The sequence below is a fragment of the Gorilla gorilla genome, chromosome 17 (assembly GCF_029281585.2).
Source record: "Gorilla gorilla gorilla isolate KB3781 chromosome 17, NHGRI_mGorGor1-v2.1_pri, whole genome shotgun sequence".
In the NCBI taxonomy this organism is placed as follows: Eukaryota; Metazoa; Chordata; class Mammalia; order Primates; family Hominidae; genus Gorilla; species Gorilla gorilla.
This window is the reverse complement of record NC_073241.2, coordinates 49,830,773-49,855,180: the sequence shown is the minus strand read 5'-3', so window position 1 is coordinate 49,855,180 and position 24,408 is coordinate 49,830,773. Positions and strand designations below refer to the sequence as shown.

At 44.6% G+C, this 24,408-nt stretch overlaps 1 protein-coding gene across 2 annotated transcripts in view; it reads right to left on the bottom strand.

The window, feature by feature from the left end:
• COLEC12 (collectin subfamily member 12) overlaps positions 1–22,808 on the bottom strand; it is a 181,581-nt gene extending 158,773 nt beyond the window's left edge. Inside the window, exons 1-2 of one of the 2 annotated variants that reach the window (XM_055368612.2) lie at positions 22,559–22,808; positions 2,698–2,748 (exon numbers count right to left, since the gene is read on the bottom strand). In XM_055368612.2, coding sequence (XP_055224587.1) covers positions 2,698–2,748; positions 22,559–22,565 — 58 coding nt within the window. In that variant the 5' untranslated portion in view covers positions 22,566–22,808. The remainder of the gene's footprint in view (positions 1–2,697; positions 2,749–22,558) is intronic. The other variant, XM_019013961.4, reaches the window with a different exon arrangement.
• Positions 22,809–24,408: the final 1,600 nt, after the last annotated feature.

Here is a 24,408-nt window from a genome sequence, read left to right as displayed (position 1 = left end):
CTTACCACCTTACTATCAACCTGCTGCATGGAAGGGACTTGGTCTTCCTTCAATGGTTAAAGTTTAACCATGCCTGAAGAAATGCGTTCTTGGGTCCTGCTGGATTCAATTGGCCACTTCTTAGGAATTGAAAACTCATTTACCTTCTAAAGAATCAGAGTCCTAGCCCTATAACCATGATGAGGCCTCCCCAGTGGAACTAGATTGGGTGTCCAGTCCACTTTAGGGTTCCAGAGCTGCAGGGTCCCCCTCCACAACACAGAAGTTGAAAGATCACCTCCACTTCACTTCACTGCTGAGCCCTTCCCCCAAACGACATTATCCTGAGAGTTAGAAGATCCAGAATCTTCTAACCCCAGCTCCAACTAACTTGCTTCAGCAAGGACTTAATCTATCTGGGCCTCAGCTCCCTTATAGGTGAAAACAAACGGAGAGTTAAATCATCTAAGTTGGGTGCAGTGGCCCACGCCTGTAATCTCAGCATTTTGGGAGGCTGAGGCAGGAGGATTGCTTGAGCCCAGGAATTCAAGGTTACAGTGAGCTACGATTGCACCACTGCGCTCTAGCCTGAATGACAGAGCAAGACTCTGTCTCAAAACTAAAATAATAAAATAAAACACAAAAAACATCTCAAAGACTCTTCCATCTGCAAAGATCTACTCTGGCCCTTTGCTGGATATCCATCGCCTTGCCTAGAGACTGAACCCAAGAATTCTCAGCATCAGGAATGTCTCTTTCATAGACTATTCCAAGGTTTCCCATTTTAATTTCGTCCTTCTCTTCTATTTGTACCGCTTGGCATCACTCTCTTCCAGCCTCTGTGCTCTCTAATATTTGCAAGTGGTTATCATGTCTCCTGTGAGTCATCCGTTGCAACTCCCATGCATAACTTAACCACCATAAATTAAAACCTGTCAGCAATGTACTTTTTTGTGTGTTTTTCACCAAATCCCCACCCATCCAACTGGTAATATGGCTGAGAAATTTATAAAAAATTTTCTCTCGAGGTCACCCTTTCCAAAGAGACTTTCTCTCTTGGTTCTTCATATTTCTACTGATTGCCAAAACATGTAGGCATCTCCACATTTATTTTGCCTTATTTTGACAAGTTTGGTTTTCCTCTTGATTCCTATCTTTCTGTGTTTTTTTTGTTTGTTCTCCTTTATAATTCTTGGTTTCATCTTCACTCCTACTGCTGCCTTCAGTGTGTCCCCCCCGGGAAAGAACACAGGGCCATGGTCCCATCGCAGAAACATGGAATCGTGTAGATGGGGAACAGGAGCACGGAGGAGGGGCGACGGGGCTGCATGCAGGCCGCTCTGCCAGGGAACCAACGCAGGAGAGATGAGCTTGGTGCCACTGCATTCCTATTTTAAAGTCGTATGTTTTCCCAGAAAGTAATGCAGACGTGTGTGTCCAGAAGGAAAAATGCTAAAGCAACGCGGGAGGCAGAGCAGCTGGGGGTTGTTCATTCTAATCAAAGTCCAGCCAGGACTTTTTTTAAGCAACAGGAAGTAGATTCATTCATTTTCATACTCTCTCTCTCTCACACACACACACAGAAACACACACACACACTCACTCACACACACTCTTTTCTCCTCTATCCTTCTCCATTTCCTCTGGCCAAGCACAGAAACAAGCTGTTGGGAAAATCCTCCAATCCCTGGAGCTGCCTTTGAAACTCTGCAATGACCACTGGCATTTCAAGGTCAAAGAGAAGCAAGGTCAAAGCAAAGAAGAGCACCAGGTGCAGCAGCCTGGGAGGCAGAGGGCGTGTATGAGTTTCCTGCGGCTGCTGTAAAAGGTTACCACGAACGTGCTGGCTTAAACACAGATTTCTCCTCTTACAGTTCTGGGGGCCAGCGGCCTAAAATCACCTTCAGTCAGCTGAAATATAAATATGGGAAGTATACAGCTCTCCCTCCTGAGGCTCTGAAGGAAGAATCCATTAATGCCCTTGCATTTTTAGCTTCTAATGGCCACCTATATTCCTTGACCAGAGAACATAACAAAAATCTCTGCTTCCATCCTCACATCACCTTCTCTCTGCAGTCACATCTCCCTCTGCCTCTCTCTTACTAGGACCCTTGTGATGGCTTTCAGGGCCCACCCAGGTAACCCAGGATCATCTCCCCATCTCAAGCTCTTCAACTTAATCACACCTACAAAGTCCTTTGTGCCACATAAGGTAACATTCAGGTTTCAGGATTCAGGGTGCTGTCACCTTTGGGGGCCATTCCCCAGCCTGCCACAGAGCACCTGTGTCCAGGCAGATTCTTGGAAGAAGTCTCCCTCTCACTCATCCATGAACACTGGGTTAGGAATGTAAGGCCTGAGCAAAGACGTTTTCTGAATAACAAAATTGAAAAATTTCAGGTATTTTGCTGTTGTCACAGATTTGCCTTTCCCACTACACTTTGTCTAGTAGGCTGTCTCTTTCATATTCAGCAGACCCATAAACATCCCATCACTTCCCCATGCCTGGGTGCAGCTCCTGTCCCATGGCCCCTCAGAATTGTGAGAAACCCTCCCCCTGGGACACAGACACTCACTTTCCAACCAAAATTGGACTTCAGAGCCACAAACACCCATGTGCATGAAGGGCCTGCCAGTGGCCTGCCAATGGTCTCTGAGGGTTCGTGGCTGCATCCCAGGTTGACCACTGAGAAGGAACACAGGTTTGTTAGGACTCACCAAACCGCTTGTAACCGAAGGATTGCACCTCCTCCTCCTCTGCGAAGTCGTCTGTGAGAGAAGAAGAGACACAATGTTAATCCTGGCAAGGGGCACAGAAGCAGAGGGTGGGGCAGGATTCGACCTGCTTCATCGCCTCTGCTTGTCACAGCAGCTTTCCTTCTGCTCGTGGATCACACCAGGCTTTCTGGAAGAGACGGCAGGGGCCTCCACACTGGCTGCTCCTGCTGCTTGGGATGCACTTCCTCTGTTCCTAACGTGACTCCTTCGAATTCAGGTCTTAGCTAAAGTGCGACCCTTCGAGATGCCTTTCCGGACCACCTGGCCACTCCCTGTCACGCTACATTAATTCAATGTTTCTCTCTGATATCTTCCTCACATGTGTGCATGAATTTACTGTTGTCATCATGCTTCCTGTGAACAGAAACTTTTTCTGCTCACAGAAATAATCGACCGCCAAAGGGGTTAAGTTATCTTTAGGCAACTCACCCTAAAGCCCCTGTTTTTAAATGTCTGGGCTCTGGGGTCATCTCCTTCACTAACTGTTGCCTCTCAGGAGCCAACATAACTCCTGCAATGACAACCAAACCCTTCCCACCCTCCTTCCGACGGGTAACTGGGACCAACCGATGGTTTTGCAGTAAATGCATTTCAAAAGGCAGCCTTACTGTGGAAATTCCTAAATGCAGACCCACCATGGAAAGAAGAGAGATGTCGGCCGGGCGCAGTGGCTCACGGCTGTAATCCCAGGACTTTGGTAGGCCAAGGTGGGCAGATCACCTGAGGTCAGGAGTTCGAGCCCAGCCTGGCCAACATGGTGAAACCCCATCTCTACTAAAAATACAAAATTAGCCAGATGTGGTAGCACATGCCTGTAATCCCAGCTACTTGAAAAGCTGAGGTAGGAGAATCGCTTGCACCTGGGAGGCTGAGGTTGCAGTGAGCTAAGATCATGCCATTGAACTCCAGCCTGGGCAACAAGAATGAAACTACACCTCCAAAAAAAAAAAGAGAGAAAGAGATGTTTTATCACCCAACCTTTCTACCAAAAGACCTAAAATCTCGTTCCTAAAGTAGACATGAGATTCCTTATTACATCTCTAAAGAACTGCTCATTTACAGTTCTGCCAGGTAAAGGTCTAGGAAGGGCAAGCACTGTGCAGACACAATTTCATATTAATTGCACAACTAAAGGACACTTTTTTTTTCTTTCCAAATTTTATTTTAGGTTCAGGGGGTACCTGTGCATGTCTGTTACATGGGTAAACTGTGGGTTGTGGGGGTTTGGTGGACAGATTCTTTCATCACCCAGGTAGTGAGCACAGTACCCGACATGTAGTTTTTCAATCCTCATCCTCCTCTCACCCTTCATCCACAAGTAGGCCCCAGTGTCTACTGTCCAGGAGGGACACTTTTTTTTTTTTTTTTTTTTTTTTTTTTTTTTTTGAGATGGAATATCGCTCTGTTGCTCAGGCTGAAGTGCAGTGGCGCGATCTTGGCTCACTGCAACCTCCACCTCCTGGGTTCAAGTGATTCTCCTGCCTCAGCCTTCTGAGGCTGGGATTACAGGCAACCGCCACTACACTCCGTTAATTTTTGTAATTTCAGTAGAAATGAGGTTTCACCATACTGGTCAGGCTGGTCTCAAACTCCTGACCTTAGGTGATCCACCCACCTCAGCCTCCCAAAGTGCTGGGATTACAGGCATGAGCCACTGTGCCTGGCCAACACTTTTTGATGACAAGTAAGAGGTGCCAAAGCCAGGCCTTTCTAGGGGACCCTGTCTGACTGGGTCCATTACTGCCCCAGCACACAGCTTTCTCTCACAGGCAACTCAGCTCAAAGGCATGTTGTTAGCACTCATCATGGCAGAGACTGCCAGGCTGTGGCTTCAGAGATGAGTAAGTCATGGTCCCTTATCTTGACTTTCTTTTGTTTTTTGAGATAGAATTTTGTTCTTGTCGCCCAGGCTGGAGTGCAGTGGTGTGATCTTGGCTCACTGCAACCTCCGCCTCCTGGGTTCAAGCGATTCTCCTGCCTCAGCCTCCCAAGTAACTGGGATTACAGGCGCCCACTACCACGCCCAGCTAATTCTTTGTATTTTTAGTAGAGATGGGGTTTCACCATGTTGGGCAGGCTGGTCTCGAACTCCTGACCTCAGGTGATCCGCCCGCCTCGGCCTCCCAAAGTGCTGGGACTACAGATGTGAGCTACCATGCCCACCCAATCTTGGCTTTCAAGAAAGAGAGGCATATAGGGGAAATGAAGCCTCTGTGATAGTCTTTTTCAATCCCCAAAAGAGACATGATCTAGCTATATCTGAACCTTGAAATGTTATGGAGAACCCAAGATGTATGCTATCTATAAACACAATGTGGTGAAGCTCAGAATACTTGTTTGTTACAATGTATTTATAAAATTACATGTGATGCTGTAGCGTGGTGGCTCATGTCTGTAATCCCAGCACTTTAGGAGGTTGAGGCGGGTGGATTACCTGAGGTCAGGAGTTTGAGGCCAGCCTGGCCAACATGGCGAAACCCCATCTCTACTAAAAATATAAAAATTAGCCGCGCGTGGTGGCAGGTGCCTGTAATCCCCGCTACTTGGGAGGCTGAGGCAGAATCACTTGAATCCAGGAGGTGGAGTTTGCAGTGAGCCAAGATTGCGCCAACTACACTCCAGCCTGAGCGACAGAGTGTGGGACTCCGTCTCAAAAAAAAAAAAAAAAAAAAAAAAAAAAATCACATGTGAGACAGTGGTTATTTCTAACAGAAAACAGAGAGGTGTGATATCTTTGTATTTCACCATTGTCTCCTTATTCTGCAGAAAGGGAAGAGATCTTGGTTTGGAATCTAGAAGGCCAGGTATTTATATTCAAAGTGGTTTTCTTATGGCAGGGATTTAAGCTTTAATTCTTTCTGCATGGAAGAACTTGCCTACAACCAAGAGAACAGCATCTTTTTCTCTGATTCAGTGATTGGCTACCTCCACAAACACACATCAAGCCCATGCTCTGTTCCTGCTTTACTTACTAATCTGTCCTATTAATGCTTGATGTGGTAATCTGTCGTGTTAATGGCTGCAGCCTAGTCTATTCTCCGTTTAAGAGAAACCCTGACCTGCTGCGTCTGCTTAGATATCCATTCGTTTGTTTTTTCATTCATTCAATAAACACATACTTACAGCCTAGCGGAGTTGATGAGACATGAATATCAGCATCAATGGTACCCAGACATCCGTGCCCTTGGCCAGCTCTATCCTTTCCACCACTGTGCCACCTCTGCAGCAGAATCCACTCACACTCAGGCACTGTGGGCCACAGAAACATCATTGAAGATGTCACAGTGGAAACAAGAGGGGAGGTTCATGCTGCACCCTTGATAGCAAACAGCTTCAAATTTCCCATTAGACATGTCTATTCTCCCCCAAAAGCTTCATTTCAGCAGGGCTACCATTAGCTTGTTTGTTTGTTTGTTTTCTTTTCCCTCTCTAATCTTTTTCCCACGCAGCATTTAGTCTGACTGACTTCTCTCTCCTTCCTGAAATTTCCCTGGGAACTTCAAATTTCACATATTTTTGTTATTAAAGCAATTTAGCTGTGTCCTGCTTCTACCTCCAAATTAACATGTCCAAACCCATGAGGAGTTCAAGAAAACAAAGGCCTCACAGGCCACCCATCATAAAGCACAGGGTGGGTTCCCTGCTTCTCATCTTAACCCTCATCCGAAAAGGATTAGGGATTCTTGTAACAGCCACTAAAAGAATAAAATAGTCTCTATCTCATCCAATTCTAAAATTAGAGAGAAAATCACAAGAGACATGAGGGGTACAAGTTTAAGTTACCACACATTACTTCTGACTGCAATTATACAGAAGTGGCTTAAATCAGTCTCTCTCAATGTTTTTGTTTTTTTGGCGGGGGAGGATAGAGATTGGAAAACACTGCATATTACATCCCTTTCTTGGAAAGTCATAATGGTTTTGGAACTACCAGAGACTGTGAGATGTGCAAAGAGAAGAAAAAAAATGGTTAACTTTGTTTTAGTCAATGTTTTCAAAAGTTAACTTTAGAATCCTCTTTTGCTACCCTTAAGAGTTGGGTGGATTCAGGGCAGAAAAAGCTTGGTGCACAGTTTACTCGCTTAGGTGTTCCACCCCCAGGCCCACTCCCAGATGTTCCCAGCTGCTCAGTTAGCAAACAGTGGATTCAGGCCAATAGAACAGTTGGGTGTTTAGGGACTTGAGGAAGAGGAAGAGGGTAAAGCTGGTGGGGCTTGTGGTTGTGGAGATGATTTACATCATGCAACAATAGCCACGGGAAAGAGAATGAGTAGTCAGTGTTCCCATTGACTAAAACATGCCAGAGAGCAGAAGGCTATGCTAGGGCCCACAAGGGCTGACAGGCAGGTTTTCATGAAGACAAATAGCCTGATACAATGTGCAATGCTATATTCTGTTCTCAAAACCTTTTCCTCACACCATATAGACCCAAGCTCAATGTGTTGTATCCCAGATTGTCTTTACAGTATCAGGGCCTGCAAAAGTGATGTACTCAGATAAGGAGATTCTTCTGAGGTCAGTCTCTTTAGCAACTTAATACTTTCCAATGTCTATCTCTGACAGTCATAGCCACACAACTGCCACACTCCTACATGAATAAAGACTTGGTTAAGATTTAAGACCTCTAAGTCCTGCAGTGGTCATAACTTGATCCCTGTTTCTGACAGCCATCTGTCTGCGGGGAAGAAGCAACCTTAACATATTAAATGACAGAAAGTGTTTAAGATTTATTCTGTCTTAGGCTCATATTTTCTTGGCTCCCACAGCTGAACTTTTGCATTTTCATTTTAATCCTACAGGCTATGTTATATTTTGCTCACCTATTTTGAAATGTGATTTTTATTTATCTTTTTCTACTTTCCTCAGTAACAGGCACAGAGCCACATTGGGGCCAGAGATTTTATGACAGAGAATGTTGAACAGAATTTGGCTGCTGATTTATTCTTTGCGCCTTGCTATTTCAGAGAAACATGAGTTCAAGTGAAGTTTGGTTCTGTTGGCTTAGAGCTGAGAGTCATCCACATTAACATGTTCCAGTCAATCTGTGGACCAAGTTGGGCACTAGCACTATAGTCAGAATTTACCTCTCATTCTTGTATGCTCCCTTGTATCAGTGTGACAGCACTTAACTCTATCTGCCTTATATTCCAGTTCTGGTTCGGACTCCTCCATATGGAAAGCCATTTAAAGACAGGAAACTCGTCACATTGTACCCTCAACAACTAACACATTTATGACACATGATAGGCACTGAACAGTAGTTGTTGGAAATTAGAGTTATACATGTCACTCTCTTTCCCACTAGTTCATGAATTCCTAAAGGAAAAAGATAAAGTCTTTCCCTTTTTGCACACTCACCATGTTTGCGGAAGAGAGGAGACTAATATACTTAGTACCTGCTGTATGCCAGCTATTTCACATTTTACTATGTTTCTTTCTTTCTTTCTTTTTCTTTTCTTTTTGAGACAGAATCTTGCTCTGTCATCCAGGCTGGAGTGCAGTGGAACCATCTCAGCTCACTGCAACCTCTGCCTCCCAGGTTCAAGCAATCCTCCCACCTCAGCCTCAGAGTAGCTGGGATTACATACCTGCGCTACTATGCCTGCCTAATTTCTGTATGTTTAGTAGAGATGGAGTTTTGCCATGTTGGTCAGGCTGGCCTCAAACTCCTGGTCTCGAGTGATCTGCCTGCCTCAGCCTCCCAAAGTGCTGGGATTACAGGTGTGAGTCACCACACCTGGCTGCATTTTATTATGTTTCTGTTTTACAGATGAGAAAACCAAGGCTCAGAGAAATTACATTAATTTGACCCAAGGTCTCACAGCTTATGAGTGGCCAGATCAAGAGGAAGACACAGGTCTGTGGGACTCAGGGGTTCCACACCATGATGGTGACTGACCCGTACACTCATGAAACTGAAGCCTGTGCTAGCAGCCGGGAAAGCTAAGAGGCAATGATTGATATTGCAGAATCCTGAACAGGCTTAGGAATTTGGGAATAAAGGTGAGGCTAAAATAGGAGGACTGTTGGAACATAAGTTTAAGAAGCAGTTGGCTATAACCAAAAAGATAGACAACAAGTGTTGGCAAAGATAGGGAGAAATCAGAACCCTCATATGCTGTTGGTGGGAATGTAAAATGGTGCAGCCACCATGGAAAACAGTCTGGCTGTTTCTCAAAAAGTTAAATATAAAGTTACCATACAATCCAGCAATTCTGCTCCTAGGTTTATACCTACGAGAAATAAAAACATATGTCCATACAAAAATCTGCACCTGAATGTTTGTAGCAGCATTATTCATAATAGCAAAAAAAAGGGGGAGACAAGCCAAATGTTCACTAACTGATAAATGGATAAACTGTGGTATGTCTATACAGTGGAATATTATTCAGCAATAAAAAATGAAGCACTGATGCATACTACAATACAGATAAACCTCAAAAACATTAAGCTAAGTAAAAGAGGCCAGTCACAAAAAAAAAAAACACACATTGTGTGATTCAATTTATATGAAATGTTTACATTAGGAAAGTCTAGAGTCAGAAAGCAATTAATGTTTGCCTAGGGCTGGTGGTTTTGAGGGGAACTGAGGAGTGACTGTTAATGGGTAGAGGTTTCTTTTTAGGGTGGTGAAACTGTTCTGAAATTGATTATAATGATGAATAAAAAATATGTGAATATAACAAAAAAACATTGAATTGTACATGTTAAGTGGATGATTTGTATAGTATGTGAAAAAAAGAGAAGGAGTTAGAGCTGCCCACCCAAAGAGCTGTGTGACTGCCCCTCCCTAACCACAGCAGAAGATTCAAGGTTTATTACTTGGAAACATTAAAACAAAAGTTCTCTTGTCTAGTGGACACCGGGAACAGGAAATGAGAGGAACTGTAATGAAATCAGGGGAAAGGCGAAAGTTTACCAACTGAATGCTCAGACCCTGAGTCCTCTTCTCCCACTTAGCCAGAAAGTCCCCCGCATGGTAAAGATTAGAAGGTTCTTCTCTGGGGAATTTGACCAACTAATAAAAAAATAAACTAATGGTTCTAATTCCAGGAGGTTCCCAGTGGAACAGCCCAACCAGGTAAACTTAGAGTGATGGTCACAATTCACAAAATCCACCAGTACAAAAGTTTCCAATTGACCTGTGTAATGTTCTGCTCTTAAATAAGACAGTTGAGGGTCATCAGACAACTGACACAACCTCTAACATGAAAAGACAAAGACGAAAATAAAGAAATCAGATAAAGCAATTGAGAGGAAATCTACATTATGCAGGAAAATTAATACCTCAGAAAAAAACAAATACCATTAATACACTTACAGAGATAAGAGAAAATAATATATCTGGAAAACAGGATGCTATAAAAAAGCAACCACCAGAGAAAAAGGGCTGGGCACGGTGGCTGACACCTGTAATCCCAGCACTTTGGGAGGCAGAGGCAGGTGGATCACTTGAGGTCATGAGTTTGAGACCAGCCTGGCCAACATGGTGAAACCTCGTCTCTACTAAAAATACAAAAATTAGCCAGGCATGGTGATACATACCTGTAATCCCAACTACTAGGGAGGCTGAGGCAGGAGAATCACTTGAACCTGGGAGGCGGAAGTTGCAGTGATCTGAGATAGCACCACTGCTCTCCAGACTGGGTGACAGAGCGTGACTCCATTTCAAAAAAGAGAAAAAGAAAGAACTTTTGGAAATTAAAAAATATGATCACAGAAATAAATCTCAATGGAAGGGCTGGAAGATGGAGTCAAAATATTACAGAAAGTAGAATAAAGGCATATAAATAGAAAAAAGTAAAAATAAGGAAAAATTAGAAACTCAATTTAGAGGCTAGGTGCAGTGGCTCACTGGGATCACTTTGCAGCCCATAATCCCAGCATTTTGGGAGGTCAAGGCAGGCGGATCACCTGAGGTCAGGAGTTCAAGACCAGCCTGGCCAACATGGCGAAACCCCGTCTCTACTAAAAATACAAAAATTTGCTGGGCGTGCTGGTGTGCACCTATAATACCAGCTACTCGGGAGACTGAGGCCGGAGAATTGCTTGAACCTGGGAGGCAGAGGTTGCAATGAGCTGAGATTGTGTCACTGCACTCCAGCCTAGGCGACAGAGCAAGACTCTGTTTCAAAAAAAAGAAAAAAAAAAAGAAAATCAATTTAGAGGGTCCAATGTTCATATAACAGGTGTTTCCCGGAAAAAGAACAGAGGGAGGGAAGCACTGGAGGAGTAAGTGAACCACATTTCCCAGCATTGAAGGACATGAGTTTCCAGGATGAATGGGCCCATCACTGCCTAGAACAAAGAAAGGAAAGACAGCCACTCCAAGGCTCATTATCATAAAATTTAAGAACACTGAAGACAAAAATAAAAGCCTAAAAGCTTCCAGACAGAGAAAAAAAACAGATCATTTATAAGAATTTTACAAAGAAAAAAAGATCAGCTTCACATTTAGCAGCAAAGTTGGAAGCTAAAGTAAATACAGCAGTGCTTTTGAAATTCTAAGGATAAATTATTTCCAATATAGAATGCTCTCAGTTCAATGAGGGGGTAACATAAAGACCTTTGCAGACCAGCAGAGTCCCCAAAAATGTACATCCCACACACACTTGTCTCAGGGAGTTACTGGAGAATGCATTGCACTAAAATAAGCAACAAACCCAGTGTGTGTGCATGTGTCTGAGTGTGTGCATGTCTGGGTGTGTCTGTGTGTATATATCCTAACCTAACTCTAACCCTCAGCTGGTCAGAATGCTCCAGAAAAGATTTCTTCGAGAAGATAGAAATGAAAGAATTCCTAATATGTTTGAACACACAGAGGAGAGATTTGGGAAAGTAGAAGGGACTTTGGAGATGAATAATGATGTATATATGAGGAGCTAAAATAGCAAGAGGATTATTAACTTCGTGGGGGGGGAAACAAAAAGCTATGCAAGAAATATGACTCAGCTGTGAATCGCACTGACATTGTCACAATAATATCAACACTGAATATGGATCTGAGATTACGCTGTAACTGTATTAGAAAGGTGGACAGGAACAGGAGATACCTGCGAGGGCTGTTAGGGGAAGGTAAAAGGTGAAAGAGAACAAAACCCTCTTCTGCTATAAAAAGAAGTCTGTATATAATACCTAAGATGAAAAAAAAAAAAATGAAGCAAGAGCACCGTAAGCATGTCACGGAGAGATACGGGGGTCATGGCAGATCATCGTCATAAAGGACCACCAGCAATTCCTTCCAGCCCTCCATGCACAAGTCAACTTCCTTCCCCTGGAATCTGGGCAGGCCCCATGACCTGCTCTGTCCCATGGAATGTGGCAGAAGTGGGAGTGGGTGGCTCCAGGGCCCCGGCCTGAGAGGCCTTTCGGCTTCTGACTACACTCTTGGCAGCCAGTGGCCCTGTGAAAAGTTCACCTCCCCTGCTGAACTAGAGGCCACCTGGAGAGAGAGAATCACTGGAGGATGAGAGCAGGGAAAACGTGAGACCAGCCAGGGAGCGCTCAGCCATTCCGGCCACCCCCAGTGATTCTCCAGGCTCCTGAGGGCAGCCACGTGTCCAGTCCAGGCTGAATTGCAGAATCGTGAGCAAAAAACCAGCTGCTGTTCTAAGCCACAGGGTTTCGGGATGGTTTTTTAGGCATTAGCAGGTAACTGAAAGAGGTGTAAATGCCACAAGAAAATGGTAAAAAAGTTATCAAGAGGTTACCTCTGGGGAATGGAAAATGAAATGAAGGTGGCCTGGGTAGGAAACTGCTGTTTTTCAGAATTTCAGGAATTTCAGGAAACCTACGACATTATCTGACTCTTTAAACTATGTACATCTCTAACTTTGATAAGAAATAATGTAAAACAAGCAAAATAAGATAATATGAATGGAAAAGTCAGACAGACAAAAATAAAAGCATTCAGGTCCAACAGATAACCAGCACTGATAACCAGATAACCAGAAAATGCCCCCAAAGAGCCAGAGTGTGGAGTTCAACCTGAAACCACAGAAGACGCAGTTTGAAGCTGAAGCCTTCAATGCTTGACACAAAGCAGGTTTCCAACAAATGCCAAACCAAACATCATAGCAAATGCAGACATTTTTAGGAGCCAGCCTGAAGGACCGTGGACAGGGACTAGGCTGAAGTTAGACTTCTCTTCCATGCTGGCCCAGTGGCGCTGTCTACATATGAGTATCCATTGGTTGCTCTATCGTGTTGAGACCAGGATCCATTCCCAGCTCTTGTACATTTGTCATTACTCTTAGAACAAAATGGTATGGTATCACTGGTTGTTAAAATATTTAAGGGCTTCCAAACCAGCTGGTTGAAGAACAATGGCCTCTGCTCTGAGCATTTCTGCAAGCTGTCCCTGTGTGTTTCTACTGTCACCACTACCCACTGTAGCAGGCCCTTGCCCCTGTATCCCTGGGGCCAGATGACTGGTGCCATCAGGACCCCTGAGTCTACAGTCACTCTCCACTGACCAGTGCTCCAAGGAGTTGCTTTCATATGGGAATGGTGGCTTCCACAGTGTGTCACCTGGGTTGCTAAACATTTGGAATGTCCCCTTGATGTTGCTGTGATATCCTGGAAGACTTCTTTCCTAACACCAGAGGCTGATAGAATTAATGGTAATGTGTGGGCTTTGAAATTCAAAGACCTGGGTTTGAAGACTGGCTCCACCTTGTAATAGCAATAAGCTCATGTCTGCCTCTCAGTCTCCTATAAGCTGGAACCAATGATTCCTATCTCACACATTTTGGGGAGGGAAATGTGAACTGACACATGGAAAACATCCAACACATACCATCTGCTTAATAAATATGAATTTTCTTTGAAGTAAGAGGACAGAGGCAGTGGTAAAAGCTACTATGCCTTAAGGTCCAAAATAAATACCCTAGAACTTTAATCATCTGGCTTCAAAAGACACAAAACTCCATTCTGAGGTGACTATTTGGGGGAAGGACCAACAGGAAAGCTTGATGAGCAAAAGAGTAATGTGTGCTACAGGTTCTATTTGGGCTTCAGCAAACTGGCACTGAAGTACCTGGTTGATATTGATGAAAATTTATCTTAACGTATTTTGGGCTGTAAAAACTGAAGAAAGGTGTCCTTTTATCTTGATATGTCCCTAAGCACAGTATCGGTAATATTTGCCCTGGTTTTATAGCTTTACAAATGTAAACCTGGCTCCCCGCATGGTTTCCTTTTTCCAGTCTTGGCATTTCTGGAACACAGTTATTATGTATTCTCCTGGTGAATGAACTCGATGCAGTGTAACAAAGTATCTGAGGTTCAGGATATTTTGTGGGGGGGTAATTAGATCGGCCTTCCGTTCAACTGTTTCACTCCAAATGGATGAAGGAATCTGTAGCAGTTTAAATACTTGTAGATTATTTTAAAGTATCACAGGAGATTCCTTTTGATTACTCAGTTGCTTACTGAATTTGTTTTGCAACAATGGGATCACTTTTGATTCAATTGCATAGTTTTTTCAAGTCAAAAGTCAAAATTATAGACATAAAATGACTCCAATTTCTGGCACAACTTGCAATTCTGATGCTTGTAAAAACGGCAGATACTTGCTTTTAGAATAAAGAGGCATGGGTACCCTATTCCTTCCTTTACAGTCTAACAAAACTGAGAAAGGGTGTTTTTGTTACTTTTACCCCTAAGTTGGCAGTGGGGGCTAAATCAGGTTTCCCCACAGCCACCAACTGCAATAACTTAGAAGTAATCAGTAAATACGACATCCAAAACCTTGACATCTGCATTCATCATTCATAGGTGATTATGGGGGAGGCGATGCACTTCCCTTTCTTCTATGAGGAAAATTCTCATCCAGTCATTTTAATCATGTTAATAAGAGAGTCAGAATGAGGCCTTGAATCTCTGCCTTAAATTGAATAAGGGCCTTGGCAGGGCCTCAAATACATGGGTGATTTGGCAAGAAAAACTAATGCTGTCCATTTCTCTGGAGACAAAAAAAAAAAAGAGGTCTTTGGTTTAAAAATAACACTGATACATCTTTTTGTTTTGAAATCCATTAACGTTGTTTAGATTATCTAAACAATTATGCCAAAGCAATATACTATAATTATTTACAAATGTTGGCCCAACATTTTGAGTTTAAGAGACACAGTTCAAGAAGACTCTGAATTTGGTTTCCTCTCACCTCCCACACTGAAATGTCACACTTAAGAGATTTCAGGTCAGGCACGGTGGCTCACGCCTGTAATCCCAGCACTTTGGAGGCTGAGGCGGGCGGATCACTTGAGGCTAGGAGTTCGAGACAAGCCTGAGCAACATAGCAAAACCCTGTCTCTACAAAACATACAAAAATTAGTTGGCCATGGTGGCATGCACCTGTAATCAGTCCCAGCTACTTGGGAGGCTGAGGCAGGAGAATCGCTCGACCCCAAGAGACAGAGGTTACAGTGAGCCAAGACTGTGCCACTGCTCAAGGGATCCTCCCACCTCAGTCTCCCAAGTAGCTGGGACTATAGCCACTCACCACCGTACCCATTAAATTTTCTGTGGAGACAGGATCTTGCTATGTTGCTCTGGCTGGTCTCAAACTCCTGGCCTCAAGCAACCCTCCCATCTTGGCCTCCCAAAGCACTGAAATTATAAGCATGAGTCATCAGGCTCAGCCCTCCTCTCTTTTAAGACATTTTTCTTTAATGTTGCTTGCCCTATTAATGTAATATGAAATATAATTCAAGATATGAAATATAATGTAATCTGAAATATGAACTATAATTCAAATCTCTCCTGCAAATGAAAATGTCCCTGTCTTCAGCCAGATTATCTGAACCTCAAACAGGGCATGTTCTACTCTCTACTTTGGATTCCAGTTGTTTACGCATAAGTCTTGTCTTGTCTACCAGACTGCAAGCTCCGTGAGCACAGAAGCTATATTTTATTCATTTTATTTGGCATTTCTAGAGGGCCTTGCACACAAAGTTAATACTAAATATTTGTTTAAAGAATAAATGAAAGCTAGTTAGAACTTGGTGGCCCAATTATAAATAATAAAACAGAAATATGACAGCTTAATGGAAAATTAATACTACTGATGAAATAGACATGACATCATATGGTTTAAAAACATACTTATACATACATCTGTCCGAATACTTATTTAGAGACAAATTTGTTTAATGTTGTGATTCCTTGATGTCATATCCTTACTGGATAAAACTGGACACTGGATTTGAAACACAGATCTTTAAAAATATCATGTCATCAGTAGGCACGTGAGCAATAGCACTAAAAAAAAACAGTGTTCCTAGGTAATCTAAATAGACTTACACATATTTATCAATTTTCTACCACTACTATAACAAATAGAAAAACTGTTTCATTACTACAATTACAAACTTCACTTTGGGAATTGTCCCTGCATTTTTTATGATGATAGCAGTGACGGCAGCTGGAATGCAACCAATACTAATACTTCCCCACGTGGAGCACAACTCACTCCTTCTATCCCTGAGGTCTGTTTTAACACATTTGCAATTTGAAAATTATTTTCATTTCAGAACTGAACATTTGCCTTCATGGTCTAAACTACATCACTGATTAAATTAACATAGATGGCTCATAATTGGCAATTAACTTATTGCTGGGAGGAAGCAGCAGGTTATAATACAATATTACAATTACTAAAACAACTTGAGCTCCTATTACATACTAGCCACCATTCTAAACAACTATTTAATCCTTAAAACAACATCAAGTAGATGCCATTGTTGTCCCTTATCACATTGATAAAGAAACTGGGGCCCCAGGGGGTTAAGTGACTTGCCTGAGGTCACCAGGCTCTCTTGGTTTCAGAGCCCACACTCCTCGCCCAGCACACAGAAATGATTGGATTCAACACCTGGGATCACTAAACATAATTGTATTTTATGAGATGGTTATATTTTAAAGCATATATTATCTACTTTAAAGTAGGACTGTTTTGCCTTTGAATAATAAATTGTTTTATAAACATCAGCTAGTTTCCTAACATTTCTCTGCCATAAGAAAATGACTGGGGCAAAAGAAATGTGGCTTCTTCCACAGAGCCAGAGACAAGTGAGTTTTTCACACCAAATGTAAAACATCCAACGTCACAGGCTAGTGAATAATACCTCACGTGATACTGAGGTATAATATCACATCATTCAGGAAGCATAAAGGAGTCATGTTTAATATATCCAAGTCCAATAAGTGTATTTCATTTTAAACCCCCCATGCTGAAAAATGCATTTTTTTTTCTATTTTTAAGAGTATTGATGGAATATTCATGACAAATTCAGAAGTTAAGAGAGCTCCTAGGATCTCTTTGGAATCTTAATTTGGGATTACTAATTTATGTTTATATTGGCTTTCACTGCTGTATAATTACAAAATACCCTTAAGCAATCAGCAGGACCTTTTTGAGGTATGATGCTGGTTTTGGTTCTTCAAATGTCATGCACTGAAAAAGAAATCAAATCACTGCTTGACTAAGAAGTTACTTCCCTTAAGGTTTGGATGGTTGGTGTGGTTAGAAACTCTGCTGTCAGCAGTAAAGAATGAACCTTCTATGAAAAATGTCTATACTTCCCTGTTCCTGGTTTAAAATACTTAATAGTATCATTATTTTTACTGATCACTCACCGGTGGTTACAGTCTGTTCATGAAAATGGCACTTCTGACAATATTTCATTTTCTCAATGCAAACCTGTTAGCAAGACGAGTGTAGGGGCCGTTTTCAGAGTTGGTGGCTACAGTGGGCCATCCACATTCATTCAATCAGTGGTAAGCAAAACCTCCCAAAGATAAGCTACAGAGGCAAGCAATCCTGAAATCTGCTTTATCTTTGCAACAGCTCCAGTTTAGAGCGTCTCCCTCCACTGGCTGACTGAAGAACACATCAATCCTTCAGACCTTTGATGCTAGGTCATTACAGTTATAAGTCCGGATGATAGCGCCTTGTCTACCTTGCTCACTCAGTATCTAGTGGAGTGTAACAGCACACAGTAGGACTTCACAAAGATGTAGGGCTTGAATGCATTATTAGGGCATAGCTAGGAGGGAGCCTGGGCTAGAGATTACACATGTGATTCTGGAATCAGACAGTCTGAGCCTGAATACTGATCTCCCACCACCAACTAGCTGGGTACCCTTAGACAAGTAACACAACCTCTCTGAACCTAAGTTTTCCTACCATAAAATGGAGGAAATGATAATGCCTGGCATGGCAGGTGCTCAATAAATGTTAGCTATTATTAAAGGGAAGTCTGTGTTAGGCTGGCCTCCCTGAGAGATTACCCACATGCTGGTTTTACCCAGGGTGAAACATATTTTCTATCACAAAATTTAAATGTCCATTTTCCCATTTGAAAGTTAATACTTCAAGGTCCATTTAACTTTATTTGGCAGTGGTTGCAAGAGTTGTTTTGAAATAATATTATAATGAGAATAGGCATTTAGTAGGAAAATGAGATACTCTGTTATGACATAGCCTGAAAGCCATCATTGGCTAGCTTTTTCTATTCACCCCATTATCAGTGGATGAGCCACATGGCAAAGGGTTGGAGCCACTGGAACAACCGTGGGAAATTATATAGGAGACCACAGAGAAGATCTATACTTAGCAATAATTAAACCTCAGATTAAGAATGTCAAGCATTCCCAAACTAATGAAAAGTCAAAAGTATAATTAGATTGTAAATTTGCCTCCCAGAGAAGGGCAGCCCCTATTACCAATCAGTGAAGGGAAAAAGGCCTCATTTTGTTTCCATTTTCCTTTAGAAAATATGAATCTTTCAATGTTAAATGCAATTGCCTTTATAGGCTTGTTTGCTTATCCCAGTTAAGAACAAGAAATCTTAGAGAGACACTGAAAAAGCAAAAAGACTGTGAGTCCCAAAAAACTTTGGGAGAAGTATACTGCTTGCTAGTGCATTTTAAATACATTATTGCCAAACTGTATTTCAGAAATATTTATGCACAAAAGTACAAAAATAAGCAGCTGAACACTGTGTTTTCATGGCACCAGCCTCCTCTCTGTGTTAAATTATAACACTGGCTTGGACCTCTCTGGTCCCGGGTGGTGGCAGCTGTTTTTGGTTGTCTCTTAGGCAACAAGTGCTGCTGCACTGAAACTAACCAATATCCCCAACTTTAAGAATCAAGAATGTGATTTAGTTAACGACACACCTAACTCTAGAGGAGTCAGATTCCTTCGTCAAGAATGTGAATATGTATCCAAAAAGTCATGAGATTGATGGTGTAGTACAGCTAATTGAAAATGAAATTGGAAATAAATTAAAACAAACTTCATGTTTTAATCAGTTTGGAAGACTTCAAGTACTGCAGCAACGGGGAAAGTAATTTTCTTCTGGGTAATATATAATGATGTCATTATTTTGGTACTTGTGACTCCAGGGATGGAGGAAATGGATGTTTGCTGAATGCAACAGATAGGTGGCGCTGTGACTGACTGGCAGATGCAGGATTACACTCCAAGAGCCTAGTCACTACAAAGGCCATATCCAGGTTTAAATATCAGAATTAGAAAGTCACGTTGGTACCCTAAAAAGGCATCTGACTTGCACAGGAATATTTGCTTTTGCAAATGAACTTCTTTAACTTCTATGGTGTCCACTGGTTTTCAATTTGGCTAAAGAATGGGGTGTGTGTGTGTGTGTGTCTGTGTGTGTGTGTGTGTTTGAGAGACAGAGTCTTGCTTCTGTCACCTGCGCTGAAGTGCAGTGGCACGATCTCGGCTCATTGCAACCTCCACCTCCCGGATTCAAACAATTCTCCTGCCTCAGCTTCCCAAGTAGCTGGGACTACAGGCATGCGCCACCACGCCCAGCTAATTTTTGTATTTTTTAGTAGAGACAGGGTTTCATTACATGTTGGCCAGGCTGGTTTCACTATATGGTGATCCGCCTGCCTCAGCCTCCCAAAGTGCTGGGATTACAGGCATGAGCCACTGCACCTGGCCAAGAATGTTTTAGATTAACACATTTATTCTAAGAATTTACAAGGCTTGTCGTTGCTTTCTATCATGTTGGCTTTCTGAAGCACGGGGAGTTAACAACTATTTGATGCAATCAGGAACCCGGGGAAAATCTTTAGTTGGTTCCCTATGGCAAATGGTCAAAACAATTCCACTTGGTAAAAGCAGCTTTCCGTTTTTGTCTAGGCTTCCAAAGCCTCACGTCCAACTGGTTGGCTCCACCTCTTCCTGGATACAGCACCAATTGTGGGTTACTTGGCTAGTTAGTTGTCTCAGATTCACTTTTTTTTCCAGTCATCTTCACCAGAGGTTATCTATTTGGTGTCTTAGGGCCTTCCAAGCCACACGGGGTAACTGACAAGGCTTGTCTTTAGATGCCTACCCTATCCTCCTAGTTGCCAGTTCCTATTTCTTCTAGACTCAGTTTTCATACCTATACTGTTAGGATTGAAATATCTACTCTCAGGGCTGTTGAGAGGATTAATTGCAATGTGTTTGCAGTGTATATAGTACAGTGGCTGGCACTTAGTAGGTACTAAAAAATTATTACTGCCCCTCCCGTCCCCATCCCACCACTCAGACAAATGTAATAAATACAGATTACGTGGTAATAATTGGTAGGCAAAACTCTCATGGAATATTTTTTTCTTTTCTTTTCTTTTTTTTTTTTGAGACGGAGTCTCGCTCTTGTCACTCAGGCTGGAGTGCAATGGCTCGATCTCGGCTCACTGCAACCTCCATCTCCTGGGTTCAAGTGATTCTCCTGCCTCAGCCTCTCAAGTAGCTGGGATTACAGGTGCCTGCCACCACGCCCAGCTAATTTTTTGTATTTTTAGTAAAGACAGGATTTCACAATGTTGGCCAGGCTGGTCTCGAACTCCTGACCTCGAGTGATCTTGCCCACCTCGGCCTCCCAAAGTGCTGGGATTACAGGTGTGAGCCACCGCGCCCCGCTGGAATATTTTCGTTTTTAAAAGAGGGCTCCAAAATGATTAGTCTACCCAGGGATTCACCAGTCCGTCCCTCCATCAACCTCCCCGAGTGGGGCAGAAAGTGTATGGGGCTTTTAGGCAGCGCTAGACCACAGCGGGTAGGCCACCATCTGGTCCAGAATGCAGCATAAATCTCTCCAAAAATGTGTTTAGGACTTCTGGGTATGTTTTCCAGTGCAAATGTAAAGTGGAAAAGTGTCTCAAGTGCAATAGCGGTCCTTTACCCAGTAAAAAGCATAACAAAAGTTTCGGGGTTTAAGAACCCACGTGGGAGCTGATGGAGTGGGTAGGTGGTTTATCTTCCCAAGTTTTAAAAACCACTGGTCTTAATGACCAGCAGAGAAGATTCACTTCTGGCTAAAATGATAACTGAGCCCCAGATAACTTTTAGCCATGTGAAATTCTTTCCTTTCTAGGGAGTCTCCTCAATTAGAGCCAGCTAAGGAATGTGTGTATTTCCTAGAATGTAAATGAGGGAAGAGAAACTGAGATGGAGACAGAAGGAAAGCAAGCCACTGCATTTTGAAATTCTCTAGGTAGACAGTTGTATCGTGTCTTTTGTTTCTTTTTCCCTGGGGCAGACCACTTTTTACCTGGCCATCAGTCACCTCCCTTCCCGAGGTGTCCCGACGTGGACACCTAACGCCCTTGGAAAGGGAGTGAATTGGTAGGATATCATCGCTCCGGTTAGTTCGGCGGGAGCTGCCCTTCAGAAAAAAAACTTTCCAGAGCCAAAAGTTACTTTCCAAGCGCCTTGGGGCTTCCCGGGCGCCTCCCTCGGACAGCAACCCTAGCAAGTCAAAGCGATTGCATCGCCAGGTCTCTGGCGGCTGGAAGCTCGGTGACCGCGGTGAGATGGCATTTCGCACCCAGCCCGGGACAGCGCAGGGCTGTGTTATCCTAGCACAGAACCAAGAACTCTCACACGAAGCCTTGTGTAAACACCACGCGGGCCCATTCCTGAACGACTCTTTGATGCCTCCGCTGCAGTTATTTATCTCATACATAAATCAGGATTCCGCTGACAAATCTCCGTGTTTCCACTAAACAGAAGGCTACCCTGCAGTCCTTCTTGTGCTTCTTTTTAAAGTACGATAACATCTGACACTTCCATAAACCGGCCTGCAGAGGACACCGCGCAGGGGGCGACTAACCAGCTGATGTGTGTCACCCCAAAACACACCCACCCCACAGGCGGGCACGTGGAAGGGACGCGGAACCGAGAGCAACTATTTTCCAGTCGGTGAATCTGATGGAGAAAGATGCCAAATGCACTTCCCGAGCCAGTTGAACTCCTCGGGCACCTAATCATTGCCAGATGTGGCGAGGGCGCACGGAGAACATCCCCAGTCCCGGAGAAAACACCCGGCCGCCAGCGCGGGGACTGCTCGGGCCGGGAAACGGCTAGAGGGGGGTGGAGAGAGGACTGGGCGAGCGTGGGGAGCGCTGCGGAGTGGAAAACCGACCGGGAGGGATGGCGATGCCTCCACTCTCCTCGGCATGTTTTTTCAATTAAAAAGTTGGAAACGGGAATCCGTAAACAACGACTCAGGGCTTCAAACTACTTGCAAAGACGCGATGGGGAGGGGAATACTTGCGCGCTTCAAAATCCCAACCTCGAGGTCTCCAGCCATGCCTGACCCGGGAGCCGGGTGCGCCCCCAGTGTCCGCGCACGAACCCGGCGCCCTGGCAGCCCCGACTCCCCGGGCCCGCAGCCCAAGGGAAAGTTCGCGCGGGAGGCACCTCCATCGCCTCCCGCCCGCCCCAAAGCCCGTTCCCCCTGCCCAGAGCCCCGCGGAGCTGCCGCCGCCCTACCTTTCATGGTGACCGTGGGGACGCACCGCCAGCCAGGAGCTCCGCGCGAGCGCCGCGCAGCCGAGGAAGTCGTCCTGAGCGGCTGCTCACTGCACGCCCATGGTAGCCGCGCCGCGCGCCGGCCGTCTGCGCCCTAGTCCTCCCTCGCCGCCACCGGCCCGCGCTCCCCGCGCTCCCGGCTCGGCGCTCTGCTGCCGCGGGGCTGCCGCGCGCGCCGCTCTCCCAGGGCGGGAGGCGCCGCTCCCGCCAGCGCCCCTCCCCCTGGACCGACCCGGCCGAGCGAGCGGCCGCGCCCACGCCCCTCTCGCGCCCTCCCGCATCTGCCCCGCCCTCGGCCCGCGCCTGCCCTTGCTGGGCACTTTCTCGCCTGCCCTCTCCTGCGCGCCCTGGCCCCACTCGCCCGGGCTCTCTCTTTTTCCCGTTGCACCAGCATCAGGATGAAGTCGGGAGCAAAGCCTTTCCCGGGGTGGTCCAGCGTTCACCTTCGGTGTGCACCTAAGGTGCCGCTGCTGCTGGGGTCGTTTCTACACCCCAAACTACCTAGCAAGTGTTGGGCGAGGGGATGGGGAGCTGCTGTGCCACGGGGGTGGCGGGGGGTAAGGTGGGCCCTTCCCCAAATGGCTCTGGGGCATGGAGAGGTACAGAACGTCCCCGGGTTCAGAGTTTCCAAGTGCGTGCGCTGGTTGACGCCTGAAGGAGACCAAGCAGCAGGGAACACTCTCTCTGTCACCCAGGGAGAGCCCGAGTGGCCAGAATCCGAAGTCACCATTAGACACTCTCTCTGCGCTCTTGGACACCTCCAGAGAAAAAGCCAGCACATGCTGCCTTGGCTGGAAAAGCCAGCCTTCCACCCAGCGCCCCTAAAATGATCAGGTTGACTCCAGTTTTGTTACGAAAGGAGGCCGGGCTGCTGAGAGGCTCCCTGAGTTCCCTTCGTGGTCGCCCGTCACATTGCCCTGCTGTATACTTAATAAAGCCCGTGTTTATCTTTCCCTTTAGAACCCCCTCTAAGCAGACCCATTGCTTTATTGCTTTAAAACATACACTAAGTGGTGAGTGGAGCTGGGGCGAGGGAGGTGCGGAGAAACTTTCTGCCACATGTTGAAATTACAGATGACTACTCAGACGCACTAGTCCACCAAAAGCAATCGAACACTGGCCGGGCAGTGGTTGCAGCTTTTCAGTTTGCCCTCCTGAGGACTTGGTAACACGGTGTAACCAATCCATTGGTTCCCTCTAAGTAGGGGATTCTTTGCTCTAGTAAAAGGTAGTGCCCCAAAATGAATACATATTAAAACATTTCATAGATTCTCCGTTCCAGGAGATTTCTTTTTTCTTTCTTTTTTTTTTTTTTAAATTTTTTAACATAAGGGGGCACCTTGAACATGACGAACAAATGAAAAGACCGAAATGCTTTTTCCCCCCCCCATTGTCTGCAGTTGATGAAACTACAGGGTCCTGGTCCTGGAGCATGTTTCAGATCTCACTAAGGCACCAGCCTTGTTTTTCAGGGCAAATGGGGATCCCTGAAGGGAGCTTAGGATATGAATTTTCAGCCCGGAGTTTACTAACCAATGGCGTGACCTCAGCTCACTGCAACCTCCACCTTCCGGGTTCAAGCGATTCTCCTGCCTCGGCCTCCCGAGTAGCTGGGATTACATGCGTGTGCCACCAGGCCCAGCTAATTTTTTTGTGTTTTTAGTAGAGACGGGGTTTCACTATGTTGGCCAGGCTGGTCTCGAACTCCTGACCTCGTGATCCGCCCACCTCTGCCTCCCGAAGTGTTGGGATTACAGGCGTGAGCCACCGCGCCCGGCTTTCTTTTTTTTCTTTTTCTTTTTTTTTTTTTT